We start from the raw sequence: 22,256 nt of genomic DNA, 5'->3' as shown, positions 1-22,256 counted from the left end.
ATTACTGTACTTTTTAGAATTGGGAAATTCTTATGTTTTATAGAAATTCTTCTGTTTATAAGCAGATTCGGTGTGGTATGGAGATGCATTTGCTTTCAGTCACGAACGAGCACCCACTAGTGCCATTTCTGGTAGCAGGCAGAGTAGCTGCACTTTTGTCCTGGAGTTAGCGTGTTTTTATCTATAAAAGTTCTTAAACTGTAAGGTTATAATTAGTACTGAGAATTTTTATTTATCCATTGTTTTTAAACTACTCTGAAGAGCTTCTGATTTGAATAATAAGAGAATGGACTGTTTATACCTTGAGAAGCATTAATGTGGTGCCATTGAATTAATCTAGGAATTCAGTTTTAATTACTGCCACATAATTTTGTTCAAATGAACTTTTTTTGGCCCTCTGTTTTCTCTTTAGCCCATATAGCTGCAAAGAAGCCCCATGTGTTTTGATATACGTTCCTGATGGACATACAAAGGAAATGCCAACATCTGGGTCAAGGGAAAAGACCAAGGTAGAAACAACAAAAAATGAGGTAAACATTGACTTTCATGGATATGTCTCTAATCAACCATCTTTTTACACCAGGATTTGGAATCTTTCTTTACAAGTGGTTGTCTGTCTTAACTGTTGACATTGAAGAGGACAGTGGCTCTTAGTTTGGGGGTTTTGTTGTAGTCTTGTCCTTTCCTCTTAAGTTTTCAGAATACCTTGCAGAACAAGATTTTTTAGATTTATTATATGAAAAAGTGAGAAAGAGTAGTTTAATTTAGAATGATTTCCCCCCACCACCACCAATATTGCTGCAGTAGATGCTTTTCTTTTTACATACTTTTTTAATTTTTAAAGTACTCTCTACAACCAGGGTCAGGCTCAAACTCACAACCCTGAGATCAGGAGTCACACACTCCACTGACTGAGCCAGCCAGGCACCCCAAATCCTTTCTTTTTTTTTTTTTTAAGATTTTATTTATTTGACAGAGACACAGTGAGAGAGGGAACATAAGCAGGGGGAGTGGGAGAGGGAGAAGCAGGCTTCCCGCCAGAGCAGGGAGCCCGATGTGGGGCTCGATGCCAGGACCCTGGGATCATGACCTGAGCCAAAGGCAGACGCTTAATGACTGAGCCACCCAGGCACCCCCCCCCCATTTTCTTTTTGATATCCTATCTGCTTTAGTCAGGAGCATCGTGTAGAGCTGAAGAGTACATTGAGCACCACCTATTGTTAGCTACTTACTTTATACGTGGAAAAAGAACAGGAGAAATCCCTTGCCCAAGATAACAAAAGTTATTTTTTTTTTTTTTTAAGATTTTATTTATTTATTTGACAGAGAGAGACAGCCAGAGAGGGAACACAAGCAGGGGGAGTGGGAGAGGGAGAAGCAGGGTTCCCACTGAGCAGGGAGCCCGATGCGGGGCTCGATCCCAGGACCCTGGGATCATGGCCTGAGCCACCTAGGCGCCCCACAAAAGTTGTTATTGACAGAGTCAGGACAGTGACCTGGCTTTCTGGTTCCCTGACTATACTTTTCTGTCAAACTCCAGTGCCTCTGAGAGAAGAGGTTCAGAAAGGAGAGCAAGGATAGGAACTGCTAGGATGTGGGTGAGAGGAAATTGTGTCACTTCCTGCCTTTTTCTATTCCTTTTCTCTTGTGGATGATGCTTAATCTCTATGCTTAAGAATGAGTTCGGAATCTGCCCAGCAGTCAGGGTTGGGAGGGACATTCCAGATGGAGACACCGCTTCCCTAGGAGACAGGGTGTGGATTTGAGAGCTGGCGACATGGTTAGAGAATGAGGGGGTCTATAGTGTAGGCAAAGGTCTTCAGTCTTCCTCAGTTCACACAGTACGCTTGGTTTCTTGCTAATTTCTTCATGGCACCCGTGGGCTAACTGAAATTCCTAACAGTTCTCTTTGTTAAGTAGTTAAGTTAGATAAATGTTCATATGCCAGGAGTCATTTGAAGAAATAATACACATAAGTTGAAAGAAAAGAAAAATTTTATTCTTAAAAGATTGTGTTCTTAAATTTAAATATTTTAATTTTTATTTCATTCTTAAAGTGATATACTAATGAAAAGAAAAAAATAATACCAGGGCACCTGGGTGGCTCAGTCGGTTAAGCATCTGCCTCCGGCTCAGGTCATGATCCCCCCTCGGATTGAACCCTGTGTCAGGCTCCCTGCTCAATGGCTTCTCCCTCTCCCTCGGCCTGCTACTCCCCTAGCTTGTGTACTCTCTCTCTCTCTGTCTCTCTCAAATGAATAAATAAAATCTTAAAAAAGAAAAAAGAATATTTCTTTCTTGAATCTTGGACTCAGATCGGATACTACCCTACTAATTTCCTGTTCCATAGTGATTTTCCTGTAGTATTTGATTTCAGCACAGCAGCTGTAGAAATTGTAGTTTTGCAAAGATAGGACATCATTGAAAGGAATGTAACATACTCTAATGTTCAGATTGAACCATCTTGAGTAGTACATGCAGTGTTTGGCAACCCTATGAATTTCCTGTGGCCCCCTCGGGCACCTTGATGCATAGTTTGGGATCTATAGATGTTGGGTCGGCATTGACGATTTGGCAACAGTGTAGAAGATATTTTGGCAGGGGGATTGGAAGTAGGATTAGAAGATGTGATAAGTGGTCAGGGAGCCAGAGGATGAGAGCAGGGAAGATATAAAGTAGGACATGAATTCAGGAAGTAGAATCAGTAAGACAGTAAGTCCTAATTTTGTGTGGTTGAATGGGTAAATAAATGATAAATCACTTGAGCTAGGGAAGACAGAAGCACATCATATTAGGTATGAATTTGGAACTGTTTATAGTGGGAATGTCATGACTTGAGCTTTTAATTTACACAAATTAAATACTGTGTGATCTCAGCCAGTCAGCTCAGTCGGTTAAGCATCTGCCTTTGGCTCAGGTCATGATCCCAGGGTCCCAGGATCGAGCCCTGCATCAGGCTCCCTGCCAGTGGGGAGCCTGCTTCTCCCTCTCCCTCTACCCGCTGCTCCCCTTGCTTGTATGCTCTCTTTCTCTGTCAAATAAATAAATAAAATCTTTAAAAATAAATAAATAGGGCAGTTTTATAAAATTTATAAAAATTTATAAATAGGGCTTAATGTTATGGTGAACGATGTTTTTAAAGCACCACCTGCACTCAAGGAAGCCACTCTTTTTTTTTTTTTAGATTTTATTTATTTGAGAAAGAGAGGGAGAGAGCACAAGCGCGGGTGAGGGAGAAGCAGACTCCCCGCTGAGCAGAGAGCCTGACATGGGGCTTGATCCCTGAACCCTGGTATCATGACCTGAGCCGAAAGCAGACGCTTAACGACTGAGCCACCAGGTGCCCCAAGGAAGGCACTTCTAAAACTTTTTAGTTTCAAGACCCTATACATGCTTAAAAATGATTGAGGACCCTTTTTATGTGGGTTATATTTATGAGTATTTGCTATACTAAAAGTTAAAATTGACAAGTTTTTCAAAGAATTTATTCATTTTATTTTATTTACTTACTTTTTGAGCGAGAGAGAATGAGAATGGGGGTACTCAAGGTGGAGAGGTCTGAGAGAGAGAATCTTAACACACGATGTGGGAAATGTGGCTACCCAGGCCTTCATTGGTCCCACTTACTACCAGTACCTCACACCTTCCACGTATCCTGTAAAGAAGTTAGGGTAATGCTGTAAGTTTTTGTTTTTTGTGTTGTTTTTTTTTTCAAATTTTTATTTAAATCCTAGTTAGTTAACATATAGTGTAATACTGGTTTCAGAAGTTTGTGTATTCTTAAGAAACTTTATGTCCTACAAAGTGGCAATACTAAAAATAACAGGGCTGGTTTATTAGAAAAAATAGGGTTGGTGCAGAACACTGAGAACCTGTATATCTCCTGTAGTTTCAGTCAAGTGGTGGCTGGTTGGCAGTCATCGAAGGCTCTGTTGGCCTGGGCGTCCACAGTGGCTCACTCACATGGGTGGCAGTTGATGCCAGCTGTTGGCTAGGAAGGGGGAAATGTCTCACAAAGCAGCTTCAAGTGACCTCTTTAGCGTGGTAGTGTCAGGGTAGTGAGACTTTGTATATGACAGCTCGGCTCCAGAAGTGAGTGTCCAGTAGACATGATCGAAGCAGCATTGCCTTTTCTGTTCTAACCTTGAAAATCTCACGTAGTGTCATTTCTGCCATGCTTGTGGTCCAGGCACTCATAAGCTGGCCCAGGTTCAAGGGGAGGGGCTGGCCCCCCTCTTAATGCAGGGAGTGTCCAAGTTTGTGGATGGGTTTTGGAACCTGCACAGATCCTTATGGAAGTTTAAGTACAGTTGACTGGCATTGGTATGCAGCACTGCAGGCAGCCTTAGGCCTTAGGGCTAGTGCTCTCTCCTTGGGTATGTGGGTCTTTGAGGGTGTTTGCCTCTAACAGAGAGCAGTGTCATCACAATTAAAGTCTGACTCAGCGTGGATCCTGCCTCATCCTTTTTTTTTTTTCTTTCTTGTTTTTAAAGCCCAGGAGGATAGCTCTTTGAAAGTCCTCTATCTGCACTTGCACCTTCATTAGATGGCTTAGTGTTACGGTGAACGATGTTTTTAAAGCACCACCTGCACTCAAGGAAGCCACTCTTTTTTTTTTTTTAGATTTTATTTATTTGAGAAAGAGAGGGAGAGAGCACAAGTGCGGGTGAGGGAGAAGCAGACTCCCCGCTGAGCAGAGAGCCTGACATGGGGCTTGATCCCTGAACCCTGGGATCATGACCTGAGCCGAAGGCAGACGCTTAACGACTGAGCCACCAGGTGCCCCAAGGAAGGCACTTCTAAAGCTTTCTCTTAACTGTGAGAAAGCTTTTTCCTGTATGCTTCTTTGACATCAAACATTAATATTCTGGGAGAAATCACTACAAGGTGGTGTGATTTTTCAGTGTTACCCTAATACCTTTAATACTGTTTCCCTGTTTACCAGGCATGAATGAGTCAGTTCAGGTTATCAAAAGTAAGTGTAACAGAACAGAATGTATATATTTTTGATACAGAATGGCTCCATTTACTGTATTCTTGCTTTACCATATATATTATGCATTTATATGTGCATATTAACATTTATGGTTGTATATTTTAAAGGAGTAATTTTGAGTATATGTGGGTTGTTTTTTTTTAAGATTTTATATACCTGTTTTTTAATAATCTCTACACTCAATATGGGGCTTGAACTCACAACCCTGAGATTAAGAGTCACATGTTCTACCAACTGAGCCAGCCAGGCACCCCAAACGTATGTGGTTTTTGACTTACATGTTGATTTCAGAACCTGACCCTCATGGAAAATGCAACTCTGATGTAGCTTGCAGTGCTCCTTAGCTAACCAGGTAAAGATGTCTGAAAAGACCATTCAGAATGCTGGGCCTGGGATCAGGACAGAGTTCCAGAGTAGAGATGAAACATTTTGGAGTTAATACACATGACTCATGAATATGGATTAAGTGGAAGCCATTAAAGAAAAAAGTCATGGGGAAGGTATGATCGTGAGCTGGGTTTTAAATTTAGAAGGGTGTCAGTAGGGTGGAAAGCTTTCTAGGCAGAAGGAAAGCATGACATTAAGAATAAAAAATAGCATAGTTATTCACTACCCAAAGATCATTTTAGTGAACATATCTCTAGGTTTATTGCATATACTTACATATAATCATATGCCTGGAAATATATAATTTTATACAAAAATGGAATCGTTCCATAGTAATGAGTTAAAATTGTATCTCAGTATTTCTTAGAGGACTTGCTTGTCATCAATCTAGATATCTTTTAAAAAAAATTAATAATTCCTGAAACTTATTGATATTCACTTTTTCTCAGCCTTTGTAACTAAAAGCTTTAAGCAGATTTATTACCTTTTATTTTCCCATCACACTGATGGGTTCAAAACAGTCACTTTTCTTTTATAGTTAAAACCAGAAACAGCTTATGTAACTAATTCAAGGTCACACAGCTAGTATGTGGTGGAACAATGATTTATTCTCAGATCTTTTGGATATGTCATAATTTCTTTAATCCCCTAATGGTAAGGATTTAGGTGATTTTCAGTTTTTTACTATAATAAAAATGCTTCAGTGCATATCCATGTACCTCTACCTTTGTTTACTTCTGTCATTTTTCATTAGGATAAATTTTTAGGAATGAGATTATTTACTTTTGAAGGGATTAAAACTTAATTTTATAGCATGAAATGTTATATGACAATTCGATATAATTTTGTGAGAGGACATTTAACATGAATTAATTATTTCACTTTTGGTTTTCTTCCTTTGTAGCCGACTACTCCTTTTAAGGAAAGACCAGGTCCTTCTTCGGATAATACTTGTGCTCCATCTGAGGATTCCTTGGTCCTTTACAACAGAGTGGCTGCTCAAGGGGATGTGGTTCGTGAATTAAAAGCCAAGAAAGCAGCAAAGGAAGATATAGATGCAGCTGTAAAACAGCTTTTGGCTTTGAAAGCTGAATATAAGGAGAAAACTGGCCAGGAATATAAACCTGGAAATCCTCCTGCAGTGGTACAGAATGTTTCTTCTGTGTCATCAGCAAGTATTGTGGAAAGTAGATCTCTCTATGATGAAGTTGCTGCACAAGGGGAGGTGGTTCGTAAACTGAAAGCTGAAAAAGCCCCCAAGGTCAGTATGCTGGAACCAGTCAAGACAACACTGTGAGGAAGCTCGTGAACTCAGATGGTTTAGGGTCGCTGTAGTCTCATCTTTTAAGACATATTGTTTATAGACTGCTTGAATATTTTGGCAGACCAGTCCACACTTACTGATACCTGCTATGTGCCAAGCTCTGGAAATATTAACAAGAGGTAGCTCACCATCTAGTATGGGGGAGGGTATCAGGGAGGAAATTCACTGTAATCCACGCGCTATGACTGTAATCCTGTGTGATATGTGAATTGTTCTCAAAAGCATCTGTGGTTGTAAGTGGCAGGGAAGGAAGAAACTATTCGTAAAGGATATTTAAAATAGTCCTGAGGTAGAGGAAGCCCTTTATGCGTGAACAAAGTTCAGAGAAGGTGCTCTTTAAGTAGTAGATTCATGCTTCTCGGCCATCATTGTACATCAGAATTACTAGAGAGCTTGCTAAAACACAGATTGTAGGGTTCCACCTCTTGAACTTCTGCTTCAGTAAGTCTGGAGTATGGAGAGAGTGTGCATTTGTAGAAAGTTGTCCAGGAGAAGCTGGTGCTGCTGGCCTGGGGCCGGGTATGGAAGACGTGCACCAGCAGAGGCAGAGAGGTATGAAGGTTCGAGGAATATTCAGGGAATAATGGGGCGTCAAGACGTTTTTGACCAGTGACCATTTCCAGTTCTTCATAGGGGTACCCTCAAGTGATACGAACTTTGACTAAAGTATACATTTTATTTTTGTTTTAATTATATCTTTATGCAAAACATTTAGCCAAGTGAGTGGTAGCATGGAGTGTGGAACAGGATTGTTTGTTGGAAGAGACAAAAGGAAAGGCATCTATGATAGAGAAAGGTCATATATTTTTAATTTTAAAGATTTTATTTATTTATTTTAGAGAAAGAGCGTGAATGGTGGGACAGAGGCGGGGAGGAGGGAGAGGGGCAAGCAGATTCCCGCTGAGCTCGGAGCCTGGTGTGGGGCTCAGTCTCGCTACCCTGAGATCATGACCTGAGCTGGAACCAAGAGTCAGATGCTTCACCAACCGAGCCACCCAGGCTCCCTGAGAAAGGTCATATTTAATAATCAAGATATGCAGTTCTATTCAAACAGTAGTGTAGTTCTAAAACATGACCAAATGGGTAGTGCTATAACTAGATATAATTCAGTCCCTCATAAGCTTCCAAAAATTACAGATTCTGGACTGTGACATGAACACAAAGGTATAGTGAACCCTTGGACTTGACTTCTGTGACTAGAGGAGATTTGTTCTTGTCAGGGGATCTATTATCCCATCATCAGCATCCTGGGCTTTGGTTGGAGAAGAATGGAGTAAGAGGTTACAATTTCCTCATCTCATTAACAAGTTGCTAGGCATCTGACTGGGAACCGTGCCCCTAAGATTGATTCTTTCATGGACGTTTGACCTCTGCTGAAGAGGGAAAATGCTTTGGGGAGATCTTGGGGTTTTGTTCCAGAAGTTAATATTTTTCTCTCCATTGTGAAGTGCGGAAAAATCTTTTCTCTTTAGTGCGCCTGTTGGAAGTCCTGCAGAGCTATGATGATCTTCAAATAGCTCTGCTTCTAGGAATAAAGCCTGTAGCTTAGGATGTAAATCCTTGATATTTCCTGCCCTTCGGCGAGCTTAAGAGTATTTTTCACTCTGGAGATCAGACACAAGCTATGGACCCCTTTCTAGATGTATTTTGAGGGGAAGGGCTATGGTCTTTAAATTCCTTCATTCTGAGTAGAGTACGTTGAGATTCTGTGCTGAGTCTTGGTTAGGACATCATGTGTGGGGTAGTAACAGCTGCAACCAGCTACGCCTCCCATCTCACTGGGTCAGTGGATTATATCCTACTTCCTGGGATAGCATGGTCAAGCTTATGAAAAGTCAGCCTGTGGGTTAAAAAACCCCTAAATTTCTTTGGTAATTAGGCAGCTACTTTTATTAGGTACTTTCTGATAATGATAAATGTGATACTGAAATGAATCTGACTTTGATTTAACCTACATTTACTGAATGCTTACAGTGTACCGTATCTGTGTTTCAAAATATTGCTTACATTTTTTTCTTCTCTGAATGCTAAGAGTAGTAAATAGTGCTCTCTCCTGATCTAGAGAATCAACCCAGTTACTAGGAACAGAAGTATTTTTTAGACTACATCTGGCACCGTGTACTGTACACAGTTACTATTTTCACATTTAATCCTCACAAAAGCCATGTTCAGTAATGTTCAAATAGTTCTTTTTTTAAGATTTTATTTATTTGAGAGCACAGAGGAAGAGTGAGAGGGAGAAGCAGACTCCCCACTGAGCAGAGAGCCCGATGTGGGGTTCGATCCCAAGACCCTGAGATCATGACCCGAGCTGAAGGCAGACACTTAACCGACTGAGCCACCCAGGCACCCAATACTTCTTTTTTTATTTGTTGGTTTTAGTAACCAGTGAGAAACTGTGAATAGGAAAGTAATTTCCTGAAGTTTAGAAAACCTAGATTCCAATTTTGCAGTCAGATCCCCAAGTTATTTCTCATTAGAGGTGATGGTAGTGGGGCATTGCATTATGAGCACCAGAGGATTATGGTTTTACCTAGTTTATTAATTTATTAAGCAAGTCTGTGCTTTTTTTTTTTAAAGATTTTATTTATTTATTTGACAGAGACAGAGACAGCGACAGCAGGAACACAAGCAGGGGGAGTGGGAGAGGGAGAAGCAGGCTTCCCGCTGAGCAGGGAACCTGATGTGGGACTCGATCCCAGGACCCTGGGATCATGACCTGAGCCGAAGGCGGCCGCTTAACGACTGAGCCACCCAGGCACCCAAGTCTATGCTTATTTTACATTAATAATTTATCTAAGCCTCTTAACCATTTCCTACAAAAGTAGTTCTTCTGTTAAGTCATGTTCAGTTGTAAAGAAGGTGATCAGCTGAGAATTTGTAGTTACAGGCTTCGATTAGAATTCTTCCTTCTCTATTTGTCCATTCTGTCCTTCTCCCCACCTCCCTCCTGCTTCAGGATCAGATAGTAATTCTTCTGTGTAAGAACTTCTAAGCATATAAAGGCAGAGTATAAGCAAAGGTGGGCAAGAGTGAAAACTTGGAAGTCTACCTTCAGTTCCTCCTTCAAGTCCACCTTCTGCTCCTCTTTCCTTTTTCTCTTGCTCAGTAGGTTGTTACAAAACAGTGGATCAGGCATATATAGTTGTGAGTTGCATATCTGAGAATACACCAAAGGTAAATAATTCTGAATGCTGAGTTACTTTAAAAATTGAAGTCACTTTTCAGATTTGAAATATTAACTTTCAAAGTTCGAAAGTTATAGTTTCAAAAAATAAAACTTTGATTTTGAACACATTTCTCTGATTTGAAATCTAAATGAATGCAGTTTAAACATGGAATTTTAGTATTGTTTTCTTGAAATATGGGAGTCAGAAAATGGTAGATTAAGGGCTTTATGAAATACACCACTTTAAATTCTGGGACCAGGTTTGGCAAACTATGGCCTGCCCGTGTTTTGTAAGTGAAATTTATTGGGCTACAATTGCACTTTGTAGTTTACATATTGTCTAAGGCTCTTTTCGTGCTGTAGCTGCAGAGTCGAGTAGTTAGACTCACAAAGCCTACAATATTTTTTATGTGGCCCTGGCCCTTTATTGGAAAAGTCAGATGACCCATCCCCTAGAGGACAGAGATTTGAGGACTGCTATAGAACTGACCTTTTTAATTGAAGTAATAAATGGCAGCAAAATCAAATGATTATTATGTTAAATAGAAACAATAATTCACAGTTGTTTCGTCTTGTCATTAGCAGCTTCTTTTTGTCAGATTCCATCTGGGTGGCTGGGTGCTGGTCATCTTCTCCAGTTGTAACATTTGATTCATGGCACCTTGTATTTTATGCACCCACTAATTCAACTTAAATATTCTGCCCATCTTTGCCCTTTTATATTTTACACCAGTGTTTTTGGTTTTGAAAATCAAATCACAGCTTATCAGGAGAGGAAACACATCGTTATACTAACCCTTTGGTAAACAGGCTGTTCTAGAAAACCACTGCCCCTCACCCCCACCTCAAATAGCCTTAATTCTAAGGCCAAAAAATAAAGATTGCAGGGGGGAGAAAATCAGAAGAAACAAACCCATCCTTTCCCTTGACAGATTTTGAGCTTCCTATTTGGAATTTGTGTGTAATGGGTTTCTGCTATATCTGTATTTGGTGTTTAATACAAGCTTGCCTTTGCATTAAACAGGTATAAATCCATCCATCTTGTGAGACAGGACATTTCACAAGACTGACTACAGCTTAGGGATCCTCTAGGAAAATCTGAGGAGTTGGGCTAATTGATTTGTGTCAGAGAAAAGTAGCGGATACATTGTGATTTAGGTAAATGAACCCTGAGCCGAACTGAGAAACAGCAGAGCAGGTGTTCCCAACCCAGATTGACTCCAGAGTCGGGGCCCTCTGTTCTGTTGGATTGACTCCTGGGATTGGGGTTCAGTAATTGGGCTGTTCCGTACAGGATTAGGCATTTAAGCTAAATACAGATTCTAATCAGTTGACTTAAAAAAAAAAAAGCCAAACACCTTGCTTTGAAAACCTGTGAACTTTTAGTTCACTAAGTCTCCTAGCAGACTTTTTTATATGATAAAAGCTTCATTACTCCCCCTCCCCAACCTGGGAGAATTCCCTCTTTGGATTACTATTCATCTCCCACCCCCACCGAGTGAGAATCTGCATGGGGAGTGGTTATCGCTCATGTGTGCAGGTGTCCTTCTCTGGGATAGGTTAAAAAAGGAGCAAAAGGTGGGAGAACATCTATAGAGTTGGGAAAAATAGATGAAATCGGAAAAAAGTGTATTTTTAAAAAGCTCTCTTCACTGATAATTGAGGTGCTCAAGCCTTTCTGTTCTTACATTTAAAATGGTAATGTTTAGGTTTTTCTTCTTTAAGTTCTTTCCTTTCCCACGGAGAAATGTCTCCATCTAGTGGCTGCTGTCTAAATAGCTGTTGGGCGCGCAGTCTCATTCTAAGTGTAACCCGGTGAGTCCTCACCCATCTTTGGTCTGATTCTCAGGTCATGTGCACTTCCTCAAATTCCCATCTTAAATTCTCACGGAAGTGTTTTTTTTGTAGGCTGTTTCCTTTCTCATTCATCTGCATCAACAATTATTTATTGAAATCTTTTCATGTTTGTATTGGCGTATGTTAGGTAAGTTTAAAACAGTTTTGTCCATTAAGAGCTTAAGATTTATCGGTACCTGCTTTGTAGGCTTCTGTTGTTTAATCTTATATCGAGTAGTACCATCCAGTTTTTCTTTGTAAATGCCTTTTATTCCAGAAAACTAGAGTATTAAAAGAGATTATTTTTTCCTCATTCCACAAGACGTCGTTAAGTAAGAATCAAAGACCTCTTTTGAAAGTGCAGTTTTCATAGCATGTTAGCAGGAGTAGATCACAGACTCTAGAATAAACCCTAGATTAAATCCTGGCTCTACTACCACTTACTGTGTAACTTTGGGTAAGGTACTTAGTCTTATTTCTAAGCTTTACTTCTATAAAATGAGTCAGGGTTGTTTTGAAAAATAAAATGATCCACATAAAGCACTGAGCATAGTGTCCAGCACAGAGTAAATAAATAGGCCATAAAATAATATAGTTTTTTGTATTGATAATGCTGATTCTAATTCAAGAATCTTCAGATACCTTCTAAATCATCAGAGAAGACTGCATAGAGAACAGTATTATTTCACTGTTTTGAAAAATAACCTGAATAGATTACTTAGTTATCCACAGTGTTCCATTTCTCAGTTGGAGGGGAACTATAAGTATATATAATTCTACTCTGTTTTAGAATATGATTTAGTAGTGAAGTGATTTGTCCATCTTAATTTTCTTCTTTATAATATGTTGAATTGTAATCTTGCCAAACAAGGTTTTTTCCTTTGTGAAGTATGTGCCACCTGACTTCAGACTCTGGTCAACACTTGCTTATAGTGTAAAATGGAACTCCTTTCAAAGGCCTCTTTTTGTAGAAATGGTTGCAGGAAAGTCCCTTAACTTTTTTCCCATTTTCTTTCTGTTAGCTGATGGAAGTTTCTTTCTCCTTGATTCTTGTAGGTCCGATTAATTGTGTCTTATTTGTTAGGATTAGGTAGATTCTGTTGTGAAAATGCTTTTAATTCTAAAGACAGTGTAAACAAGAGACAGGTCAGGGCTACAAATAAGGCAAGCTACCTGCTTGTTTTTGTGTGGTTTCTCCTCTTACATTTACTCCTGTGTGGTAGTGGTGTGACAGCCTGCACTTCAGTAGGCAGCAAAACATTGTATCATAAAGTAGCTGACAGGGAAATGTCACTTGTTGACTCATAGGTGTAAGTTCTTTGAAGGTATACCAATGCTTCCTGCACTCCTTTGACCCCCACTGTAGTATTCTTCCTGGCTTCTATTGGGTTGCTCTTAGCTGTTTGGAGTGCTGTTATAATGTAGCAGTGAAACTTGGAAACTAGGGTAATTTGGAGGCACTTTTTCTCTCTCTGATTGATGGGATGGCTTTTTCAGTGGCATATTTGTCTGTGCTTAGATAGTACTACCATTCGGGTAAAGCGTCCAACTTGGGTCCTTTGCCTGTGTTGTTGCCCTTCTCTACTAGAATCATAAGCGTCTCAGTTGGGCTGAGTATTTCATTCTTTTTCATTACGATTACATTGAAGTATCAGAGGATGATGTATATACGTTAATGTCTAATTAAAACCTCAACGTACCTGGGCGCCTGGGTAGCTCAGTTGGTTAAGCAAGTGTCTGACTCTTGGTTTCAGCTCAGGTCAGGATCTCAGGATCATGAGGTTGAGCTCTGTGTTGGGCTCCGCACTGAGTGGAGATCTGCTTCTCTACCTCCCTCTCTCCCTCTGCCCCTCCCCCTGCTTGCTTTCTCTCTAAAATAAATAAATCTTTAAAAAAAACCTCAATATATCTTCTCATTTTACTGTAAATTTTTTTTTAAAGATTTTATTTATTTATTTGACAGAGAAGGCACAAGTGGGGGAGCAGCAGAGGGAGAGGGGTAAGCAGGCTTTCCGCTGAGCAGGGAGCCCGATGTGGGGCTTGATCCCAGAACGCTGATCCGAAGGCAGACACTCAACCAACTGAGCCACCCAGGTGCCCCTATTGTAAATTTTTAAAAGAGTAATATAACTGTTCTTTAGTTGGGCCCAAACTGTAGTTTGTTTTGTGCTGTATTTAGTGTTTGTTTAGTAAGCTAATGAAAATAACGTTTGTATAGCAAAGCCACTGAGCTGATCTTTATTCTGATTTTGTAATTTCTGACTCCACCATTTATAAACCTAGGGCTTGGACACTGCCAGTTTGCTTGGATATTCTGTTATTTATTTGTCTGTTTATATATGTAAAATGGAAGTTACCGTACTGTATGTGTATGTTTATGTTTGTTTTTATGATTTGCATATAGGATTATAATATTTTTATTTTTAAGTTTTGTTTTTTTAGCTTTGATCTGTTACTTTATAATTGAGCTCCTTTGTTGCTTGGGTTTCTCCATGATGATTATTTATAGGAATACTTTGGTGGTAATTAATGATTTTTAATAATCACTGAAATTTTCAGAAATTTCAGAAAGTTTTAAATAATTGTTTTTTGTCTTTTATTTCAGGCTAAAGTAAATGAAGCTGTGGAATGCTTACTCTCCCTGAAAGCTCAGTATAAAGAAAAAACTGGAAAAGAGTACATTCCTGGTCAGCCTCCATTATCTCAAAGTTCAGACTCAACCAACAGCTCTGAGGCTAGTGGTCCAGAAACACCAGAAGCCAAAGTACTTTTTGACGAAGTAGCTTCTCAAGGAGAAGTAGTTCGAAAACTTAAAGCTGAGAAAGCCTCTAAGGTTAGTGTGGTATTTTGTTTGTATTTTTGTTATTTACATTACAGGCTGTTTTCTTTGCCTGGAACACTTTCTGGCCCATCAAATCCAAGTTCTGCTCATGTATTTCAGTTCTCAACCTTTGTCTTGGGGATTAGACAAGCCTTCACTGATAACTTCTCTCCCCGTCTATATTTGACTGGACATTTCTTATAAGACGCTGCCTTTCTCTGACACTGTACTTAAACACTCTGTATTTTAGCTGTTGTCAGCTTCTCTAGTCCATGAGATCCCGGAGAATAGGGCCCTAGACCCCAGCAGTGCCTGGCTTATTGTAGGCCGTTGGTCCATGCTCTTTGTTCTACTCATTCTCCTGGAGCTGAGTCAGTCTCAAATGGCAAGTGTTATTTTGAGCTCTGGTGTAGTCTGTGCTAATTATATTCTCTTCATAGGGGTAGGATTTTTTGGGTACAGATTTGTGAATGGAAAACAGTACGTCATTACAGGTTTTAAAGTTTAACCAGTAATATAGAAATTTGGTTGCTGTCATCTTTGTGATTATGAAGCTTTGAACATATGTAGTGTAATGGCTCCCAACTTAACTTGCGGTGGAATACATGTTACATACTAGAGCTTCCTTGTGGAAGTCCTGTGACGGTGGAAGTGTTCTGTAGCAGTTCTGTCCCACCCCAGTCACTAGCCACCTGTCCCACTGAAGACTTAAAATGTGGCTCTTGTGACTGAGGAACTGAGTTTTTCATTTTATTTACTTGAATTTAAATAGCCACGTGGCCGGTGACTCCCATTCAGACAGTGCAGTTGTAGTACTGTTTTTCAGTCCCTCTTTTGTACAAGTCTGTCCCTGTTTGTCATAGTTTCTGTTTTCAGTTGTTAGTATATTTGATGTTCTCCACCCTTAACGCATTCTCCTCTGCCTTCATTTATGTTTTCAAATCTGCTTAGGAAGCTTTGGTCATTAGTGCTTAGACGGTGATTGGAATTAAATATTATCTTCTCTTTTCCTCTTTTGTTAAACTAAAGGATCAGGTCGATACAGCTGTACAAGAACTCCTTCAGCTGAAAGCACAGTACAAATCTCTGACTGGAGTAGAGTATAAGCCTGTCTCTGCCACTGGGGCTGAGGACAAAGATAAGAAAAAGAAAGAAAAAGAAAACAAATCTGAGAAGCAGAATAAGCCTCAGAAGCAAAGTGATGGCCAAAAGAAAGACTCCTTTAAAAGCCAAGGAAGTGGACTGTCATCCAGTGGAGCGGGAGAAGGGCAAGGGCCTAAGAAACAGACCAGGTAATAGAACATGGAAGCTGCATTCCAAGTGAAGCAGTTGTGAAGGAATTCAACTCTGAAATTATTTTTTTTAAAAACAGATTTTGGTTAGTTTGACTATCATGTGAAGTTGGAGAAAGCTAGAGGTATGGTGCCAGGGGATAGCTTTTGTTAATTTTCTATTCGTTTGCTTGGTTCAGGACTCTCAGAATATAAAAAGTTCGCTGAAGTCTCACTCCCATGCTTGTATCCCATCTTCCCAGTTTCTCCTACCACCATCATGAATTGGTAACCACAGCAAGTTTCTTCTGTAACCACTGAGAGATCTTCATTTGGCTACACAAGTGAAAACAAATACATATAATGTTCCCATTTTCCTCCCTTTTAACACAGTTGGTAGCCTGACAATACTCACTGTCTTACACCTTAACCAAATTTTTCAGATGAAAATCTTTAATGGTGACTAAATGACAGCTTTGTTCTAGGATTTCAGGTTTGGTTAGAATAAATCTAAAACAAAGCTGTTTAAAAGACAAAACAGTGGAATAGATGATGTTTTAGTATGTTCCAGTTCGTATGAATAATGTGATGCCCTGTCCATAATCCCCATGGCAAAATTAGAGTGAACTTTGTGCTAGCTTCCTTCAGTGGCTTAATAAAAAGAAAAACCTGTCATTAGCAACTACTATTGTGAGATCTTTTTTTTTTTTGTGAGAACTTTTGGTTTTAGATTTTTTTTTTTTTTAAGATTTTATTTATTTATTTGACAGAGAGAGACACAGTGAGAGAGGGAACACAAGAAGGGGGGGTGGGAGAGGGAGAAGCAGGCTCCCAGCTGAGCAGGGAGCCTGATGTGGGCTCGATCCCAGGACCCTGGGATCATGACCTGAGCTGAAGGCAGACGCTTAACCGACTGAGCCACCCAGGTGCCCCAGGTTTTAGATTTGTTTAGCTGATTTTAAAATTCTGCCTCTTAACTCTCACATCATACACGCAATGTCTCCTTAAACAAGAGAATATAACAGTTGTTTTTCTTGCGTATTGACTGAGTGATCAGATTTATAGATCACAGAATAATAGAAGAGAGAACAGAACTTCTCACCTTTTACCTTTGTTTGTGAAAAGGCCAGGTTTCACGTAGGCATCTTGTTGAGCCATGTCAAAGTGAAACAGTGGAGAAGTCAGCTATAAATACATTAATATTTTAAGCCAATAAATCCTTGTTTGTAAACTCTAAAACAGGACTAATGGGTGATTTTTTTCTATGTGCATCGTAAGACCACAGTTCTTGAATAACTATTGGTTTCAAGAAAAGGATCATTGTCTGGAATAGTTTTTTGTTGCAGATCTAACTTATTTTGCACTTGTCTCTGCAGCTTTTACTTAGTGCAATTAAAAGAAAAATTTTAGACTATGTAAGGATTATATCTACCTATGTATGCACACATATATACACAGCCATTGTTTTCATTACTTTTTTTTTTTTTTAAGATTTTATTTATTTATTTGAGAGAGAGAATGAGAGACAGAGAGCACGAGAGGGAAGAGGGTCAGAGGGAGAAGCAGACCCCCCGCTGAGCAGGGAGCCCGATGTGGGACTCGATCCCGGGACTCCAGGATCATGACCTGAGCCGAAGGCAGTCGCTTAACCAACTGAGCCACCCAGGCGCCCCTGTTTTCATTACTTTTTTATGTGTTACTCTCAGTGGGACAGCAGTCTTGCTAATTATAATGTTTTCTGGATTGAGTTTGGCGAAAGATTCTTCTTTTTAGCGAGAGAATTCTATGTGAATAAATTCTATCTTTATTACAAATACATTACGTTATAAAAAAACTTTGTAAAAAAGATGTCTGCATTAAAATCATAGCTTTTGCTAGCTTGACTTTCCTAGTTCTTTGTGGGCAGTATCTTACCACCTTTTAAGAGGTTAAAAACATTATCTTGGGAATGTATATTCAAGAGCGATAAATACGGAAATAACTCATATTGAAGAAACACCTATTCTGTTTCGAACTTCAGAAGTTTGTTTCCATTAAGCCTAAAAGCAGTTGATGAATGAAAGGATTCATATTTTATTTTTCCTATCTGCAGGTTGGGTCTTGAGGCAAAAAAAGAAGAAAACCTTGCAGATTGGTATTCTCAAGTGAGTATGCATTCGGTTTGTTTTCATGTTTTAAATTTCTCAAATACTACTTTGTATTTAGATTCTAAAAGTCCAGACACACGGTAATGTATGATGTTGTCAATAATATGTAATATAGCCATTTAACCTGTCACAGTTTTCAAAGCATGTTCACATAAAGCAATGAATTGAGAAGTAGCCCTATGAGATAGTCAGTACTCAATTTTTTTTTTTTTTAATGGTGCGGTAAAGAGATAATCCAAAGTCACAGAGATAGTAAACAGCAGAAGTAAGATTGGCATTCAAGTCTTAAGAGTTTAGGCTTGGTGTTTCTCACTATAGAAAAGCCCATTTTACATGCACATTAAGGGGATGTACCAACAGTGGAAGCCTCCAGATTTGAAGCTTGGTTATCATTCACTTGGCACTTGTATTATAATTTTGGTTTAATTTAGGCTTCAAAGACTATTTTTCTTTTAAAAAGGTCATCACAAAGTCAGAACTGATTGAATACTATGATGTAAGTGGCTGCTATATTCTTCGTCCCTGGGCGTATTCCATTTGGGAATCCATCAAGGACTTTTTTGATGCTGAGATCAAGAAACTTGGTGTTGAAAACTGCTATTTCCCCATGTTTGTGTCTCAAGGTGCATTAGAGAAAGAGAAGACTCATATTGCTGACTTTGCTCCTGAGGTAAGTTAGCTTGCTTTATTTATTTTTGCAGTTATCTCTCATAAACTTAAAAGTATATTTTCAGTTCACACTTGAACAGTAATTTAAATGGCAATTACTTTTTTTTTTTTTAAGATTTCAATTTAGAGAAATATAAAGCCATTACAAAAGATACGTATGTATTTCTACCTTCAGGGGCAAGTTATGATTCTGTTTGTTACATTAACTAACTGGCTCTTTTTGTAAATATTTTTAAGGACAGTAAGTATCTACTTTTCTTACCAGGAATAGCAGCAATTATTTTAACTTGCCTTAATTTCTGTAGCAAAAATTGAAGTAGAGATTTGCCTGTATTGGTGCTATTTCTCTGAAATGCTGTTTAAAAAATGTATGGAAAATTATTTTATCTTACTAGGTTGCTTGGGTTACAAGATCTGGCAAAACAGAGTTGGCAGAACCAATTGCCGTTCGTCCCACTAGTGAAACAGGTGAGGATGGGCCTTGGGGTGTAGGAGAGCGTTCATGGGAACACTAGAGATGGCTTCTAGAGTCACCTCAGTGTTGATTTTGTGATATTTATGATCCTCCTTGACAGTACACAGTTTAACGAATGTTGATAAAAATGAATATATACTGAAGTTGCATAGAATTTTATTCTCAGTGCGGTAAACATTGCAGAGCTCTTTATCATTAGAATAAAGTATGTTGTTGTTTTTTTGAAAAAACACTTTATAAGTCTGCCAACACTGATGTTTTATGCCATATTTTCTTAAAAATTTTGTTAGTCATTTTAATATGACATTTATATTTGTATAGGGTTTTTATAGGTTACTAAGTGATTTCATTTATATATTGTATTCTTACAATAGTGAGTGAGAAAGGTGGAGGGAGCAGTTGTAATCTCCATTTTGCAGGTAATAAAAAAGGTCTCTGAAAGGTTTTTGGGCTTGTCAGTGTTTTCCAAAGTGATTATCCATCTTTAGAATGAAGGATTATTTGCCCTTTACTTCATACTTCTGGTGATACTCTTGTATAATATTATAAGGATGCATTATTGAAATTATGACACCAGCTGTTTTCTGGTTGGCAGAGTTTTTAGTAATTCTAGATAGTCATGAGTAGGCTGTGATAAGACAGACACTTTCACTTAAATTAACAGTTCGTGGCAAGAGCTTTCATACTCTGCATAGATGCATTGGATAGATCTAATCTGAATTCTAGTTCTAATAGATAACTGTGCTGGATTCAGCAAGTTGTTTAACTTCTCTATGCTCAGATTCCACATCTTTGATACTAAGATTATGATAATTGACTTTGTGGATTGAACTTGGGAAGTGACCAGCATCATAAGCGCAAAGAACTTCACAGAGAGCATGCGTGGTAGATGCTGTAAGAGCTTCACTTAGTGTTTTTGAAAATAAAACAGCTGAAAAGCAGTCAAATTAAATGTGAAGTGTAAATTTCAATGTGAAAAATACAAAATAAGGTCAGGTTTAGGTAAATTTATTTCCTTGACTAACCCGCTTTATGAAATAATGTAGGGGGCGCCTGGGTGGCCCAGTCGTTAAACGTCTGCCTTGGGCTCAGGTCATGATCCCAGGCTCCTGGGATCGAGCCCTGCATCAGGCTCCTTGCTCGGCAGGAAGCCTGCTTCTCTCTCTCCCACTCTGCCTGCTTGTGTTCCTGCTCTTGGTTCTCTCTCTCTGTCAAATAAATAAATAAAGTCTTGAAAAAAAAAAAAGAAATAATGTAGTAATACCATTCACTTACCGTTACAAACATTGGAAAGGCATTTACACAAACACAGCATTTTAATTTGTATTCACTGTGTTACTGGTGTAACTCTTACTAGCCTTCAAAGAGAAATAAAACCTTCAGTGACTAACCACCTGTATTTTCCTGTATCTTTTCAGTAATGTATCCTGCATATGCAAAATGGGTGCAGTCACACAGAGATCTGCCCATCCGACTCAATCAGTGGTGTAATGTGGTGGTAGGTACATACTCTTTCTTATGTTCTTTCATTATTCTTTATATTCAGTTTTTTTTTTAAAGCACATTTTTTTTCCTTATTTTTATATTCAAAGGATTGGGAGAATGGCATGCATTTTTTATCACAGTTATGGATTACAATTATGATTTCTGGTTACTTGCCACATTAAGTTGTTAATAAAAATGGAAAAGCTCTCCATAATGATCAAATTGTGTTCTTGCCTCTTCCAGCGTTGGGAATTCAAACATCCTCAGCCTTTCCTACGCACTCGTGAATTCCTTTGGCAGGAAGGGCACAGTGCATTTGCTACCTTTGAAGAAGCAGCAGAAGAGGTATAAAAAGTCATCTTCCATATTAATTATGTTCCATTTCTTTCTCCAGGCTGTGCTTTTCCCCCCACCAACTATAAGTAATGCAGTGTTATCTACTTAGATAATAATCATTTAATAAATAACTCTGAGTTGAAATTTAATCTGATCTCAAAATAACTTTAAAAGATAATTTCCTGATATAATTATTTTGTTACTCAAAATTTATGCACCACCTGTTAAAAGAAAAATAAAAAAGTTAATACAGATATACACAGACTTAAGAAACTGCTTTAATGAAATTTTATTAGAAAATGTGCTGTTTTAAATTTTCAGATGAAAATATTTTTGCACTTCCATGTATGGAGGAAATTATGTATGGAAATTATAATCCCAGGGTGAAATTAATTATTCTTCAGATTTTCACCCTGGTTACTAGATATATATATATATATATATATATATATATATATATATATATATACACACACACACACACACATATATATATTTATATTTTTCAAAAACATTTTTTTCTTATATTCTAAATTTATGAACATTTTAAAAAGTTACTCAACTTCTTTTCCACTACTTTGTTGAATGTCTTCCTTAATAAATACACACTGGCTGCTTTAACCTTTCCGTAAGAAAAGGTTTTCATTGATGTACTTTTGCCACCACAGTTAGTTTTAAATAGTATAGTTTTATAGGTCTATAAGAAATAAATACACCATAAATTTGAACTTTCATATTTAAAATGTTGTTACAGGTCTTGCAGATACTTGACTTATATGCTCAGGTATACGAAGAACTCCTGGCAATTCCTGTTGTAAAAGGCAGAAAGACTGAAAAGGAGAAATTTGCAGGAGGAGATTATACAACTACCTTAGAAGTGTTTATATCCGCTAGTGGAAGAGCCATCCAGGTACCAGCAAAGTGCTGCATAGGGTTCATAGGTGACTGTAAGCACAGCCTGTGGGCACATCCAGTAGACTTCTGTCACCAGAGAAGTAGACTCTTTCCAAAAAAAATAAGTATATTTCATGTGCCTTCTAGACCATGTTATAATTTCACGCTTATCTATCCCATTTTTCCAAATCTCTAAGGTCAGTTAAGTGAAGGCTTGTATCCTGAATTACCAAAGCATGGATTGTTTTTTAACCTTTGTAGTTGAAGTTATTCCTATGAAAGCGACTGCGCACAGCAGTGCATTTCTGTACTATTTTTTTTGACTAACCCTAGTCTTTTTGTGGTATCATTTATGCTTTAAAAACTTAATATAAAAAGAAAATCAAGGAACATGTTTGGTGTCATTTTAAGGTGTATGATCTTACAGAAATCATTTTCAAAGACAT

The 22,256-nt window shown here is 38.5% G+C and overlaps 1 protein-coding gene across 2 annotated transcripts in view; it reads left to right on the top strand.

Moving 5' to 3' along the window:
- The window catches only part of EPRS1 (glutamyl-prolyl-tRNA synthetase 1), a 66,522-nt gene that overhangs the window by 32,507 nt on the left and 11,759 nt on the right, over positions 1-22,256 (top strand). For both annotated transcript variants that reach the window (XM_036096194.2, XM_078078374.1), the window contains 10 exons: positions 413-530; positions 6,288-6,644; positions 14,318-14,545; positions 15,563-15,825; positions 17,897-17,948; positions 18,412-18,621; positions 19,016-19,088; positions 20,514-20,593; positions 20,824-20,925; positions 21,671-21,826. In XM_036096194.2, coding sequence (XP_035952087.2) covers positions 413-530; positions 6,288-6,644; positions 14,318-14,545; positions 15,563-15,825; positions 17,897-17,948; positions 18,412-18,621; positions 19,016-19,088; positions 20,514-20,593; positions 20,824-20,925; positions 21,671-21,826 — 1,639 coding nt within the window. The remainder of the gene's footprint in view (positions 1-412; positions 531-6,287; positions 6,645-14,317; positions 14,546-15,562; positions 15,826-17,896; positions 17,949-18,411; positions 18,622-19,015; positions 19,089-20,513; positions 20,594-20,823; positions 20,926-21,670; positions 21,827-22,256) is intronic.

The sequence above is a fragment of the Halichoerus grypus genome, chromosome 7, assembly GCF_964656455.1.
Source record: "Halichoerus grypus chromosome 7, mHalGry1.hap1.1, whole genome shotgun sequence".
NCBI lineage: Eukaryota > Metazoa > Chordata > Mammalia > Carnivora > Phocidae > Halichoerus > Halichoerus grypus.
The sequence above is the reverse complement of the archived record's forward strand: the minus strand, read 5'-3'. Positions and strand labels throughout refer to the sequence as shown.